Raw genomic sequence first — 16,251 nt, 5'->3', positions numbered from 1 at the left:
TGTGTATGTAGGGCTGTATCTGTGTGGTCTGCTTTGAATCAAATCAAATGTTATGAAAATCAGACACAATGTCCTTGAATGTTTATTTATGCTGCATATAGTCTTCATCCCGGTGAGGAAATGTAGATAATATGTAGTTAATATTATTAAAACCATGAATTGTCTGATGTTGGGAAGAAGAAAAAAATGTTTTGCATCATGCTGTCTGTTTCAGGAAGTCTCCAGAAGGAGGAAAGAGGCACCCTGGGAAATGTGGTTTTGCAGGAGATCACGGTTATGACAACAAGATAAACAGCATGCAGGTATGTTAGTTCTATCCTCATCTTGATTTAAATGTTCTCGTTGCCATAAATGATTAATCATGACCTTTATCCTGTTCCTGTTCTTTAGACTATTTTCTTTGGATATGGACCAATGTTTAAATTCAAGACCAAAGTGCCAGTTTTTGAAAACATTGAACTATACAATGTCATGTGTGGTAAGGCATCTTCATTATTGTTTTAACTTGAGGGAGGCAAACAGTAGCACTCATCAGCCCAAACTCATACAGTAGCACTCATCAGCCCAAACTCATACAGTAGCACTCATCAGCACTCATACAGTAGCATCAGCCCAAACTCATACAGTAGCACTCATCAGCCCAAACTCATACAGTAGCACTCATCAGCCCAAACTCATACAGTAGCACTCATCAGCCCAAACTCATACAGTAGCACTCATCAGCCCAAACTCATACAGTAGCACTCATCAGCCCAAACTCATACAGTAGCACTCATCACTCATCAGCCCAAACTCATACAGTAGCACTCATCAGCCCAAACTCATACAGTAGCACTCATTTCATCAGTAGCACTCATCAGCCCAAACTCATACAGTAGCACTCATCAGCCCAAACTCATACAGTAGCACTCATCAGCCCAAACTCACTACGTTATGGACAAACCATACAAGTCTGTGTTGCAAACTCATTACTTGAGGGACTCATCAGGCAAACAGTAGCACTCATCAGCCCAAACTCATACGTTATGGACAGTGAAGTTTTGTTGCATTGACTTGAGATCTTACTGTAATCGTAACAATACAATACTTTATTGTCCATTTTCATGGAATAGACCTGCTTGGCCTGAACCCTGCCCCTAACAACGGGACTCATGGCAGTCTGAACCACCTGTTGAAGAGCCCGGTCCACAAGCCCACCGTGCCAGAGGAGGTGTCTAAACCCACCATCTCAGGTCCCATCATTACTCTGACCGATGACTTAGGCTGCAGCTGTGATGACAAGGTCAGCTACAGAACAGCATAGCTCTTATAGCCATAGAGATAGATACTGTAGCACTATAGAGATAGATACTGTATCACTGTAGAGATAGATACTATAGAGATAGATACTGTATCACTATAGAGATAGATACTGTAGAGATAGATACTGTATCACTATAGAGATAGATACTGTAGAGATAGATACTGTATCACTATAGAGATAGATACTGTATCACTATAGAGATAGATACTGTAGAGATAGATACTGTATCACTATAGAGATAGATACTGTAGAGATAGATACTGTATCACTGTAGAGATAGATACTGTAGAGATAGATACTGTTTTACTATAGAGACAGATACTGTAGAAACTGTAGAGATAGATACTGTAGAAACTGTAGAGATAGATACTGTGGAAACTGTATAGAGATAGATACTGTATCACTATAGAGATAGATACTGTAGAAACTGTAGAGATAGATACTGTAGAGATAGATACTGTTTTACTATAGAGACAGATACTGTAGAAACTGTAGAGATAGATACTGTGGAAACTGTAGAGATAGATACTGTAGAAACTGTAGAGATTGATACTGTATAAACTGTAGAGTTAGAAAATGTAGAGATAGATACTGTAGAAACTGTAGAGATTGATACTGTATAAACTGCAGAGTTAGAAACTGTAGAGATAGATACTGTAGAAACTGTAGATATAGATACTGTAGAAACTGTAGAGATAGATACTGTAGAAACTGTAGAGATAGATACTGTAGAAACTGTAGAGATAGAACTGTAGAGATAGATACTGTTTTACTATAGAGATAGATACTGTTTTACTATAGAGACAGATACTGTAGAAACTGTAGAGATAGATACTGTAGAAACTGTAGCGATAGATACTGTAGAAACTGTAGCGATAGATACTGTAGAAACTGTAGATATAGATACTGTAGAAACTGTATGTATCTCTATGGAAACTGTAGAGATAGAACTAGAATGAGATTGTATTTGAAACTTATAGCTTTCACAGCCGTAGACAGACTGATATTGAAGCTTTAGGTTTTTATATCAACTTGATATTTGCTTCAATAAAGTAAATCCGAATGATTTCTGCATCTCAAGAAATAGACTACATGTTATTATATTGATCTGTAATGCGTGTGTTTGACCTATGACCTGACTGATATCTGTAGCACTGGGCATTACAACATGTTATAAAGAAATATTGATCTGTATAGCATTGATCTGTGTTTGACCTATGACCTGACTGATATCTGTAGCACTGGGCATTACTACATGTTATTATATTGATCTGTATAGCGTGTGTGTTTGACCTATGACCTGACTGATATCTGTAGCACTGGGCATTACTACATGTTATTATATTGATCTGTATAGCGTGTGTGTTTGACCTATGACCTGACTGATATCTGTAGCACTGGGCATTACTACATGTTGTGTATTTTACGTGTCTAAACTGGTTTCTGTGTCTGCCACTGACTGTTGTCTCTGTAATCCATAGCTGCTGTTACACGTTCTCCTGCTTTGTTTTGCTCGATTCCCTCTTCTTCTTATTTCTGTCTGTGAAGTCCTCTTGCTTCTGCAGAGATTATAAGATGTCTTTGCAAGAGATTTTCACCTTCAAATCTTTTGCAGTTGCGTTCAAAAAATAGAGGGCAGAGAGCATTGAAAGTCCCCGTTGTAAGAGGCTATAACCTGGAGTCACTGTGGCTCTGTCTCTTACAGAACAAAGTGGAAGAGCTTAATCAGAGACTGAGGCAAGCTGTCGATGGTACGTCTCTCTCTCTGGTCCACATTGTTGCTCTTATGCCTGAGTAGTAGTAATGCTAATACCTGTGTAATAACACTAATTACAGAGGACAACAATGCTGTTATTAACATGTTATTACATAGACATGTCAGTAAAGGGTTGTAATTATGTCCTATTTCTCATATCACTATTGAATATCCTCTCCAGAGTCTTGTTACCAGTTTTTAGGATGATGGTCTTCTCTTCCAGACAGCAAGAACCTCCCTCATGGTCGTCCTGCAGTTCTGTTCCGTACTAAATACAGCATCCTACACCACAGTGACTATATCAGTGGGTACAGTGACTCACTGTCTATGCCCCTGTGGACGTCCTACACAGTCTCTAAACAGGTATGTCATACAGGACACAGCCTCCTACACCACAGTGACTATATCAGTGGGTACAGTGACTCACTGTCTATGCCCCTGTGGACGTCCTACACAGTCTCTAAACAGGTATGTCATACAGGACACAGTATATCCTACACCACAGTGACTATATCAGTGGGTACAGTGACTATATCAGTGGGTACAGTGACTATATCAGTGGGTACAGTGACTCACTGTCTATGCCCCTGTGGACGTCCTACACAGTCTCTAAACAGGTATGTCATACAGGACACAGCATCCTACACCACAGTGACTATATCAGTGGGTACAGTGACTATATCAGTGGGTACAGTGACTATATCAGTGGGTACAGTGACTCACTGTCTACGCCCCTGTGGACGTCCTACACAGTCTCCAAACAGGTATGTCAAACAGGACACAGCCTCCTGTAGGTTTTAACTCCAACCCTGTTCCTAAAGAGGACCCTCCTGTAGGTTTTAACTCCAACCCTGTTCCTGGAGAGATACCCTCCTGTAGGTTTTTAACTCCAACCCTGTTCCTGGAGAGATACCCTCCTGTAGGTTTTAACTCTAACCCTGTTCCTGGAGAGATACCCTCCTGTAGGTTTTAACTCCAACCCTGTTCCTAGAGAGATACCCTCCTGTAGGTTTTAACTCCAACCCTGTTCCTGGAGAGATACCCTCCTGTAGGTTTTTAACTCTAAACCCTGTTCCTCCTGGAGAGAGGAGGGTACCTCCTGTAGGTTTTAACTCTAACCTGTTCCTAGAGAGATAACCTCCAGGGTTATTTCTAACGTCTACAGTCTACAGTGGTCTAACTTGACTTCTACAGTGGTCTAACGTTGAAAGTCTACATTGGTCTAATTCACAGTCTAGGGTTTTGACTACAGTCTACATTGGTCTAACAACCCTGGTTAACCTGACTAGTCTACATTGGTCTAGTTGACTACAGTCTACATTGGTCTAACGTTGACTACTCTACCAACGGAACAGTTGGTCTAACGTTGACTACAGTCTACATCTAGTTGACTACAGTACAGTCTAACGTTGACTGCTAGTGACTACAGGTCTACAGTGTTGACTACAGTCTAATTGGTCTAACGTTGACTACAGTCTACAGTGGTCTAACGTTGACTACAGTCTACATTGGTCTAACGTTGACTACAGTCTACATTGGTCTAACGTTGACTACAGTCTACAGTCTAACGGTTGACTAAGTCTACATTGGTCTAATTACACATTGGTCTAACACTACAGTGTTGGTCTAACGTTGACTACAGTCTACATTGGTCTAACGTTGACTACAGTCTACATTGAACGTCTACAGTCTACATTTGTTGACTACAGTCTACATTGGTCTAACGTTGACTACAGTCTACATTGGTCTAAACGACTACAGTCTACATGGTCTAACGTTGACTACAGTCTACATTGGTCTAACGTTGACTACAGTCTACAGGTGGTCTAAGTCTACAGTGGTGACTACAGTCTACAGTGGTCTAACGTTGACTACAGTCTACAGTGGTCTAACGTTGACTACAGTCTACAGTGGTCTAACGTTGTCTAAGTCTACAGTGGTCTAACGTTGACTACAGTCTACAGTGGTCTAACGTTGACTACAGTCTACAGTGGTCTAACGTTGATTGCTACAGTCTACATTGGTCTAACGTTGGTCTACAGTTGACTGGTCTACAGTCTACAGTCTACAGTGGTCTAACGTTGACTACAGTCTACAGTGGTCTAACGTTGACTACAGTCTACATTCTAACGACTACAGTCAGTCTAACGTTGACTAGTGTGGTCTAACGTTGACTACAGTCTACAGTGGTCTAACGTTGACTACAGTCTACAGTGGTCTAACGTTGACTACAGTCTACAGTGGTCTAACGTTGACTACAGTCTACAGTGGTCTAACGTTGACTACAGTCTACAGTGGTCTAACGTTGACTACAGTCTACAGTGGTCTAACGTTGACTACAGTCTACATTGGTCTAACGTTGACTAAGTCTACAGTGGTCTAATGTTGACTAGTCTAGTCTACTACAGTCTACAGTGGTCTAACGTTGACTACAGTCTACAGTCTAACGGTCTTTGGTCCAACCCTGACTAAGTCTGGATGGTCTACGTTGACTACAGTCTACAGTGGTCTAACGTTGACTACAGTCTACAGGTCTAACGTCTACAGTCTACAGTGGTCTAACGTTGACTACAGTCTACAGTGGTCTAACACTACAGTCTACATTGTCTAACGTTGACTACAGTCTACAGTGTCTACAGTGGTCTAACGTTGACTACAGTCTACATTGGTCTAACGTTGACTACAGTCTACATTGGTCTAACGTTGACTACAGTCTACAGTTGGTCTAACGTTGACTACAGTCTACAGTGGTCTAACACTACAGTGGTCTAACGTTGACTACAGTCTACAGTGGTCTAATGTTGACTACAGTCTACAGTCTAACGGTTGACTACAGTCTACATTGTTGACTACAGTCTACATTGGTCTAACGTTGACTACAGTCTACATTGTCTAACGTTGACTACAGTCTACAGTGGTCTAACGTTGACTACAGTAACTAACGTTGACTACAGTCTACATTCTAACATTGACTACAGTCTAAGTGGTCTAGCAGACTACAGTCTACTTGGTCTAACGTTGACTATAGTCTACAGTGGTCTAACGTTGACTACAGTCTACATTGGTCTAACGTTGACTACAGTCTACAGTTAATGTTGACTATAGTCTACAGTCTAACAGTCTACATTGGTCTAACGTTGACTACAGTTGACTACAGTCTACATTGGTCTAACGTTGACTACAGTCTACAGTGTTGACTACAGTCTACAGTGGTCTAACGTTGACTACAGTCTACATTGGTCTAACGTTGACTACAGTCTACATTGGTCTAACGTTGACTACAGTCTACAGTGGTCTAACGTTGACTACAGTCTACAACGTTGGTCTAACTAACGTTGACTACAGTCTACAGTGGTCTAACGTTGACTACAGTCTACATTGGTCTAGTTGGTCTAAGTGGTCTAACGTTGACTACAGTCTACATTGGTCTAACGTTGACTACAGTCTACAGTGGTCTAACGTTGACTACAGTCTACAGTGGTCTAACGTTGACTACAGTCTACAGTGGTCTAACGTTGACTACAGTCTACAGTGGTCTAATGTTGACTACAGTCTACAGTGGTCTAACGTTGACTACAGTCTACAGTGGTCTAACGTTGACTACAGTCTACATTAGTCTAACGTTGACTACAGTCTACAGTGGTCTCTAAGTGGTCTAATGACTACAGTCTACATTGGTCTAACGTTGACTACAGTCTACAGTGGTCTAACGTTGACTACAGTCTACAGTGGTCTAACAGTTGGTCTACTTGACTAGTCTACAGTGGTGGTCTAAGTCGTTGACTACAGTCTAACGTTGACTACAGTGGTCTAACGTTGACTACAGTCTACAGTGGTCTAACGTTGACTACAGTCTACAGTGGTCTAATGTTGTGATTGTGTTTTCCAGGTAGAAGTAACCCCTCTACCAGAGCATCTGACTAACTGTGTCAGACCTGACATCCGTATCCCTCCCGGCTTCAGCCAATCCTGCTCCAACTACAAGGCGGACAAACAGATCTCCTTCGCCTTCCTCTACCCTCCACGTACGTCCTCCATGTTCTCTCCTGTCAGATCCCTTATGGTTGACCAGCGCCTGGTTCTAACACCACATTCGACTTCGCATTCAAGACCACCTTTGGAACTCCCAGCTGATGCAACCGGTTCATGTACAGTCGTGGCCAAAAGTTTTGAGATTGACACAAATATACGTTTTCACAAAGTCTGCTGCCTCAGTTTGTATGATGGAAATTTGCATATACTCCAGAATGTTATGAAGAGTGATCAGATGGAACATTTCCACTGCATTTCAGTGCTGCCACAAAAGGACCAGCTGACATCATGTCAGTTATTCTCTCATTAACACAGGTGTGAGTGTTGACGAGGACAAGGCTGGATATCACTCTGTCATGCTGATTGAGTTTGAATAACAGACTGGAAGCTTCAAAAGGAGGGTGGTGCTTGGAATCATTGTTCTTCCTCTGTCAACCATGGTTACCTGCAAGGTAACACATGCCGTCATCATTGCTTTTCACAAAAAGGGCTTCACAGGCAAGGATATTTCTGCCAGTAAGATTGCACCTAAATCAACCATTTATCGGATCATCAAGAACTTCAAGGAGAGCGGTTGAATTGTTGTGAACAACTATCCAGGAACAGTTCAGTGACGAACAATGCCTTTTCCAGCATGATGGAGCATCTTGCCATGAGGCAAAAGTGATAACTAAGTGGCTCGGGGAACAAAACATATATATTTTGGGTCCATGGCCAGGAAACTCCCCAGACCTTAATCCCATTGAGAACTTGTGGCCAATCCTCAAGTGGCGGGTGGACAAACAAAAACCACAAATTCTGACAAACTCCAAGCATTGATTATGCAAGAATGGGCTGCCATCAGTCAGGATGTGGCCCAGAAGTTAATTGACAGCATGCCAGGGCAGATTGCAGAGGTCTTGAAAAAGAAGGGTCAACACTGCAAATATTGACTCTTTGCATCAACTTCATGTAATTGTCAATAAAAGCCTTTGACACTGATGAAATGCTTGTAATTATACATCAGTATCCAAAGTAACATCTGACAAAAACATTTAAAGACACTGAAGCAGCAAACTTTGTGGAAATTCATATTTGTGTCATCCTCAAAACGTTTGGCCATGACTGTACTATAGTTTACAACACAGTAACAAGACATGGAGCGATCTAAATTGTACTGTACATTAACATTTTGGGGCGGCAGGGTAGCCGAGTGGTTAGAGCGTTGGACTAGTAACCGGAAAGTTGCAAGTTCAAACCCCCGAGCTGACAAAGTACAAATCTGTTGTTCTGCCCCTGAACAGGCAGTTAACCCACTGTTCCTAGGCCGTCATTGAAAATAAGAATTTGTTCTTAACTGACTTGCCTAGTTAAATAAAGATAAAATAAATAAAACACTGATTTTCCACCATTTATTGTTTTTTCTTTAGAGCTGGCTCCGACCCAAGACGGCAAATTTGATGCAGTCCTCATCACTAACACCGTACCCATGTACCCAGCATTCAAAAGTAAGTCAAACATTTTCTAAAACCACATGGCATGTCGAATGTAATTCATAGGGCCACATTCACAATGCCATCACCAGTGAACAGAAACCACACTGACAGGATGGATGGATGGAACTGTGTCCTGGTTTAGTCCTGTTTTCACTCAGCCTACATTCAATGTTTGAGGAAGTAATTACGTTGACTAACGACCTGCAGACCCAACAACGAGAGGGTCTTAAAAGGAAGACGGAGAGAGAGAGTGTGTATGTGTGTGTGTGTGTGTGTGTGTGTGTGTGTGTGTGTGTGTGTGTGTGTGTGTGTGTGTGTGTGTGTGTGTGTGTGTGTGTGTGTGTGTGTGTGTGTGTGTGTGTGTGTGTGTGTGTGTGTGTGTGGTGTGGTGTGGTGTGGTGTGGTGTGTGTGTGTGGGTCTGTGTGAGTGTGTGAGTGTGTGAGTGTGTGAGTGTGTGTGTGGGTCTGTGTCTGTGTCTGTGTCTGTGTGTGTGTGTGTGTGTGTGTGTGTATAGCGTGTGGGTCGACAGTTTCGGGGCGGTCAGTTCTATGACCCTCCAATGTTAAACTGTGCCACTGTGTGTAAGTGCTGACTGTGTACTTGAGGAATGTCCACACCATTAAAATCCCCTCCAGAAATGTATATAGGTACACACAACCCCACCTCCGCTTCATAATGTACACACTTCAAATATGTTGCTTTCACTCTGAGGTAGAGGCCTGGGTTGGAGAGGATGTTCATGTATGTTTCCTCATGGTTAGAGGATGTTTTCCTGACTGGGTAGATGTCATGGTTTCCTCATGGTTAGAGCATGTTTTCCTGACTGGGTAGATGTAATGGTTAGAGGATGTTTTCCTGACTGGGTAGATGTCATGGTTTCCTCATGGTTAGAGGATGTTTTCCTGACTGGGTAGATGTCATTGTGTCCTCATGGTTAGAGCATGTTTTCCTGACTGGGTAGATGTAATGGTTAGAGGATGTTTTCCTGACTGGGTAGATGTAATGGTTAGAGGATGTTTTCCTGACTGGGTAGATGTAATGGTTAGAGGATGTTTTCCTGACTGGGTAGATGTAATGGTTAGAGGATGTTTTCCTGACTGGGTAGATGTAATGGTTAGAGCATGTTTTCCTGACTGGGTAGATGTCATGGTTAGAGGATGTTTTCCTGACTGGGTAGATGCCATGATTAGAGGATGTTTTCCTGACTGGGTAGATGTCGTGGTTTCCTCATGGTTAGAGGATGTTTTCCTGACTGGGTAGATGTAATGGTTAGAGGATGTTTTCCTGACTGGGTAGTTGTCATGGTTTCCTCATGGTTAGGGGATGTTTTCCTGACTGGGTAGATGCCATGGTTTCCTCATGGTTAGAGGATGTTTTCCTGACTGGGTAGATGCCATGGTTACTGGATGTTTTCCTGACTGGGTAGATGCCATGGTTTCCTCATGGTTAGAGGATGTTTTCCTGACTGGGTAGATGCCATGGTTGCTGGATGTTTTCCTGACTGGGTAGATGTCATGGTTAGAGTATGTTTTCCTGACTGGGTAGATGTCATGGTTAGAGTATGTTTTCCTGACTGGGTAGATGTCATGGTTAGAGGATGTTTTCCTGACTGGGTAGATGCCATGGTTACTGGATGTTTTCCTGACTGGGTAGATGTCGTGGTTTCCTCATGGTTAGGGGATGTTTTCCTGACTGGGTAGATGTCATGGTTTCCTCATGGTTAGGGGATGTTTTCCTGACTGGGTAGATGTCATGGTTAGAGGATGTTTTCCTGACTGGGTAGATGTCATGGTTAGAGGACGTTTTCCTGACTGGGTAGATGTCATGGTTAGAGGATGTTTTCCTGACTGGGTAGATGCCATGGTTTCCTCATGGTTAGAGGATGTTTTCCTGACTGGGTAGATGCCATGGTTACTGGATGTTTTCCTGACTGGGTAGATGTCATGGTTAGAGGATGTTTTCCTGACTGGGTAGATGTCATGGTTTCCTCATGGTTAGGGGATGTTTTCCTGACTGGGTAGATGTCATGGTTTCCTCATGGTTAGGGGATGTTTTCCTGACTGGGTAGATGTCATGGTTAGAGGATGTTTTCCTGACTGGGTAGATGTCATGGTTAGAGGACGTTTTCCTGACTGGGTAGATGTCATGGTTAGAGGATGTTTTCCTGACTGGGTAGATGTCATGGTTAGAGGATGTTTTCCTGACTGGGTAGATGTCATGGTTAGAGGATGTTTTCCTGACTGGGTAGATGTAATGGTTAGGGGATGTTTTCCTGACTGCGTAGATGTCATGGTTAGAGGATGTTTTCCTGACTGGGTAGATGTCATGGTTAGAGGACGTTTTCCTGACTGGGTAGATGTCATGGTTAGAGGATGTTTTCCTGACTGGGTAGATGCCATGGTTTCCTCATGGTTAGAGGATGTTTTCCTGACTGGGTAGATGTCATGATTAGAGGATGTTTTCCTGGCTGGGTAGATGTCATGGTTAGAGGATGTTTTCCTGACTGGGTAGATGTCGTGGTTTCCTCATGGTTAGAGGATGTTTTCCTGACTGGGTAGATGTCATGATTAGAGGATGTTTTCCTGGCTGGGTAGATGTCATGGTTAGAGGATGTTTTCCTGACTGGGTAGATGTCGTGGTTTCCTCATGGTTAGAGGATGTTTTCCTGACTGGGTAGATGTCATGGTTAGAGGATGTTTTCCTGACTGGGTAGTTGTCATGGTTTCCTCATGGTTAGAGGATGTTTTCCTGACTGGGTAGATGTCATGATTAGAGGATGTTTTCCTGACTGGGTAGTTGTCATGGTTTCCTCATGGTTAGAGGATGTTTTCCTGACTGGGTAGATGTCATGGTTTCCTCATGGTTAGGGGATGTTTTACTGACTGGGTAGATGCCATGGTTTCCTCATGGTTAGAGGATGTTTTCCTGACTGGGTAGATGTCATGGTTTCCTCATGGTTCGAGCATGTTTTCCTGACTGGGTAGATGTAATGGTTAGAGGATGTTTTCCTGACTGGGTAGATGTCATGGTTTCCTCATGGTTAGAGGATGTTTTCCTGACTGGGTAGATGTCATTGTGTCCTCATGGTTAGAGCATGTTTTCCTGACTGGGTAGATGTAATGGTTAGAGGATGTTTTCCTGACTGGGTAGATGTAATGGTTAGAGGATGTTTTCCTGACTGGGTAGATGTAATGGTTAGAGGATGTTTTCCTGACTGGGTAGATGTAATGGTTAGAGGATGTTTTCCTGACTGGGTAGATGTAATGGTTAGAGCATGTTTTCCTGACTGGGTAGATGTCATGGTTAGAGGATGTTTTCCTGACTGGGTAGATGCCATGATTAGAGGATGTTTTCCTGACTGGGTAGATGTCGTGGTTTCCTCATGGTTAGAGGATGTTTTCCTGACTGGGTAGATGTAATGGTTAGAGGATGTTTTCCTGACTGGGTAGTTGTCATGGTTTCCTCATGGTTAGGGATGTTTTCCTGACTGGGTAGATGCCATGGTTTCCTCATGGTTAGAGGATGTTTTCCTGACTGGGTAGATGCCATGGTTACTGGATGTTTTCCTGACTGGGTAGATGCCATGGTTTCCTCATGGTTAGAGGATGTTTTCCTGACTGGGTAGATGCCATGGTTGCTGGATGTTTTCCTGACTGGGTAGATGTCATGGTTAGAGTATGTTTTCCTGACTGGGTAGATGTCATGGTTAGAGTATGTTTTCCTGACTGGGTAGATGTCATGGTTAGAGGATGTTTTCCTGACTGGGTAGATGCCATGGTTACTGGATGTTTTCCTGACTGGGTAGATGTCGTGGTTTCCTCATGGTTAGGGGATGTTTTCCTGACTGGGTAGATGTCATGGTTTCCTCATGGTTAGGGGATGTTTTCCTGACTGGGTAGATGTCATGGTTAGAGGATGTTTTCCTGACTGGGTAGATGTCATGGTTAGAGGACGTTTTCCTGACTGGGTAGATGTCATGGTTAGAGGATGTTTTCCTGACTGGGTAGATGCCATGGTTTCCTCATGGTTAGAGGATGTTTTCCTGACTGGGTAGATGCCATGGTTACTGGATGTTTTCCTGACTGGGTAGATGTCATGGTTAGAGGATGTTTTCCTGACTGGGTAGATGTCATGGTTTCCTCATGGTTAGGGGATGTTTTCCTGACTGGGTAGATGTCATGGTTTCCTCATGGTTAGGGGATGTTTTCCTGACTGGGTAGATGTCATGGTTAGAGGATGTTTTCCTGACTGGGTAGATGTCATGGTTAGAGGACGTTTTCCTGACTGGGTAGATGTCATGGTTAGAGGATGTTTTCCTGACTGGGTAGATGTCATGGTTAGAGGATGTTTTCCTGACTGGGTAGATGTCATGGTTAGAGGATGTTTTCCTGACTGGGTAGATGTAATGGTTAGGGGATGTTTTCCTGACTGCGTAGATGTCATGGTTAGAGGATGTTTTCCTGACTGGGTAGATGTCATGGTTAGAGGACGTTTTCCTGACTGGGTAGATGTCATGGTTAGAGGATGTTTTCCTGACTGGGTAGATGCCATGGTTTCCTCATGGTTAGAGGATGTTTTCCTGACTGGGTAGATGTCATGATTAGAGGATGTTTTCCTGGCTGGGTAGATGTCATGGTTAGAGGATGTTTTCCTGACTGGGTAGATGTCGTGGTTTCCTCATGGTTAGAGGATGTTTTCCTGACTGGGTAGATGTCATGATTAGAGGATGTTTTCCTGGCTGGGTAGATGTCATGGTTAGAGGATGTTTTCCTGACTGGGTAGATGTCGTGGTTTCCTCATGGTTAGAGGATGTTTTCCTGACTGGGTAGATGTCATGGTTAGAGGATGTTTTCCTGACTGGGTAGATGTCATGGTTAGAGGATGTTTTCCTGACTGGGTAGTTGTCATGGTTTCCTCATGGTTAGAGGATGTTTTCCTGACTGGGTAGATGTCATGATTAGAGGATGTTTTCCTGACTGGGTAGTTGTCATGGTTTCCTCATGGTTAGAGGATGTTTTCCTGACCAAGAACGTTTGTTGAAGCGCTGCTTGTTTGGTATTACTGAAAGCTTTATCAGTTGGGTATCACGGAAATCTTTAAAGGTTTGTTGGGAATTACTGAAAGCTTTAAAGGTTTGGTGGGTATTACTGAAAGCTTTAAAGGTTTGGTGGGAATTACTGAAAGCTTTAAAGGTTTGTTGGGAATTACTGAAAGCTTTAAAGGTTTGGTGGGTATTACTGAAAGCTTTAAAGGTTTGGTGGGTATTACTGAAAGCTTTAAAGGTTTGGTGGGTTTGGTGGGTATTACTGAAAGCTTTAAAGGTTTGGTGGGAATTACTGAAAGCTTTAAAGGTTTGGTGGGAATTACTGAAAGCTTTAAAGGTTTGGTGGGTATTACTGAAAGCTTTAAAGGTTTGGTGGGTATTACTGAAAGCTTTAAAGGTTTGGTGGGAATTACTGAAAGCTTTAAAGGTTTGGTGGGAATTACTGAAAGCTTTAAAGGTTTGGTGGGTATTACTGAAAGCTTTAAAGGTTTGTTGGGAATTACTGAAAGCTTTAAAGGTTTGGTGGGTATTACTGAAAGCTTTAAAGGTTTGTTGGGAATTACTGAAAGCTTTAAAGGTTTGGTGGGAATTACTGAAAGCTTTAAAGGTTTGTTGGGAATTACTGAAAGCTTTAAAGGTTTGGTGGGAATTACTGAAAGCTTTAAAGGTTTGGTGGGGTTTGTTGGGAATTACTGAAAGCTTTAAAGGTTTGGTGGGAATTACTGAAAGCTTTAAAGGTTTGGTGGGAATTACTGAAAGCTTTAAAGGGGAATTTTTAAAGGTTTGGTGGGAATTACTGAAAGCTTTAAAGGTTTGGTGGGAATTACTGAAAGCTTTAAAGGTTTGGTGGGAATTACTGAAAGCTTTAAAGGTTTGGTGGGAATTACTGAAAGCTTTAAAGGTTTGGTGGGAATTACTGAAAGCTTTAAAGGTTTGGCTTTTAAAGGTTTGGTGGGAATTACTGAAAGCTTTAAAGGTTTTAAAGGTTTGGGGGAATTACTGAAAGCTTTAAAGGTTTGGTGGGAATTACTGAAAGCTTTAAAGGTTTGGTGGGAATTACTTTTAAAGGTTTGGTGGGAATTACTGAAAGCTTTAAAGGTTTGGTGGGAATTACTGAAAGCTTTAAAGGTTTGGTGGGAATTACTGAAAGCTTTAAAGGTTTGTTGGGAATTTGGTGAAAGCTTTAAAGGTTTGGTGGGAAAAGGTTTGGTGGGAATACTGAAAGCTTTAAAGGTTTGGTGGGAATTACTGAAAGCTTTAAAGGTTTGTTGGGAATTACTGAAAGCTTTAAAGGTTTGGTGGGAATTACTGAAAGCTTTAAAGGTTTGGTGGGAATTACTGAAAGCTTTAAAGGTTTGTTTTTAAAGGTTTGGTGGGAATTACTGAAAGCTTTAAAGGTTTGGTGGGAATTACTGAAAGCTTTAAAGGTTTGTTGGGAATTACTGAAAGCTTTTTGTTGGGAATTACTGAAAGGTTTGTTGGGAAAAGGTTTGTTGGGACTACTGAAAGCTTTAAAGGTTTGTTGGGAATTTGTTGGGAATTACTGAAAGCTTTAAAGGTTTGGTGGGAATTACTGAAAGCTTTAAAGGTTTGGGGTGTTGAAAGGAATTTGTTGAAAGCTTTAAAGGTTTGTTGGGAAAGCATTTGTTGGGACTGAAAGCTTTAAAGGTTTGTTGGGAAAAGGTTTGTTGGGACTGAAAGCTTTAAAGGTTTGTTGGGAATTACTGAAAGCTACAGCCCTAAAGGTTTGTTGGGAAACATACAGGGGTTGATCCACTTACCTGAAAGATCTTTAAAGGTTTGTTGGGAATTACTGAAAGGTTTGGTGTAGATTACTGAAAGTAAAGGTTTGGTGGGAATTAAAGCTTTAAAGGTTTCTTACCTTAGCCCTAAACTTTAAAGGTTTGTTGGGAATTACTGAAAGCTTTAAAGGTTTGGTGGGTATTACTGCCCTAAACTTTAAAGGTTTGGTGTAGTCTCAACCATTCATCACCTTCTTCCATTGATCTGATCAGTTCCAGGAAATACACAACAGAGGGTCTGATCCAGTCTGTCCTCGCAGCCCTAAACATACAGGGGTGTAGATCTGATCCAGTCTTACCTCAGCCCTAAACATACAGGGGTGTAGAGCTGATCCAGTCTTACCTCAGCCCTAAACATACAGGGGTGTAGATGATCCAGTCTTACCTCATCCAAACATACAGTCTTAGTCTTACTCAGCCCTAAACATACAGGGGTGTAGATCTGATCCAGTCTTACCTCAGCCCTAAACATACAGGGGTGTAGAGCTGATCCAGTCTTACCTCAGCCCTAAACATACAGGGGTGTAGAGCTGATCCAGTCTTACCTCAGCCCTAAACATACAGGGGTGAGGGTGTAGATCTGATCCAGTCTTACCTCAGCCCTAAACATACAGGGGTGTAGATCTGATCCAGTCTTACCTCAGCCCTAAACATACAGGGGTGTAGAGCTGATCCAGTCTTAAACCTCAGTCCCTAAACATACAGGGGTGTAGAGCTGATCCAGTCTTACCTCAGCCCTAAACATACAGGGGTGTAGAGCTGATCCAGTCTTACCTCAGCCCTAAACATACAGGGGTGTAGAGCTGATCCAGTCTTACCTCAGCCCTAAACATACAGG

At 42.4% G+C, this 16,251-nt stretch overlaps 1 protein-coding gene across 1 annotated transcript in view; it reads left to right on the top strand.

The window, feature by feature from the left end:
• enpp2 (ectonucleotide pyrophosphatase/phosphodiesterase 2) overlaps nucleotides 1-16,251 on the top strand; it is a gene marked incomplete at its 5' end in the record, with an annotated part of 44,862 nt that overhangs the window by 21,903 nt on the left and 6,708 nt on the right. The window contains 7 exons of the mRNA XM_046336117.1: nucleotides 215-302; nucleotides 391-478; nucleotides 1,113-1,282; nucleotides 3,009-3,054; nucleotides 3,283-3,422; nucleotides 6,949-7,084; nucleotides 8,501-8,578. Coding sequence (XP_046192073.1) covers nucleotides 215-302; nucleotides 391-478; nucleotides 1,113-1,282; nucleotides 3,009-3,054; nucleotides 3,283-3,422; nucleotides 6,949-7,084; nucleotides 8,501-8,578 — 746 coding nt within the window. The remainder of the gene's footprint in view (nucleotides 1-214; nucleotides 303-390; nucleotides 479-1,112; nucleotides 1,283-3,008; nucleotides 3,055-3,282; nucleotides 3,423-6,948; nucleotides 7,085-8,500; nucleotides 8,579-16,251) is intronic.

The sequence above is a fragment of the Oncorhynchus gorbuscha genome, unplaced genomic scaffold (genome assembly GCF_021184085.1).
Source record: "Oncorhynchus gorbuscha isolate QuinsamMale2020 ecotype Even-year unplaced genomic scaffold, OgorEven_v1.0 Un_scaffold_934, whole genome shotgun sequence".
NCBI lineage: Eukaryota > Metazoa > Chordata > Actinopteri > Salmoniformes > Salmonidae > Oncorhynchus > Oncorhynchus gorbuscha.
Note: the sequence above shows the minus strand (reverse complement) of the source record. Positions and strands in the feature narration are given on the sequence as shown.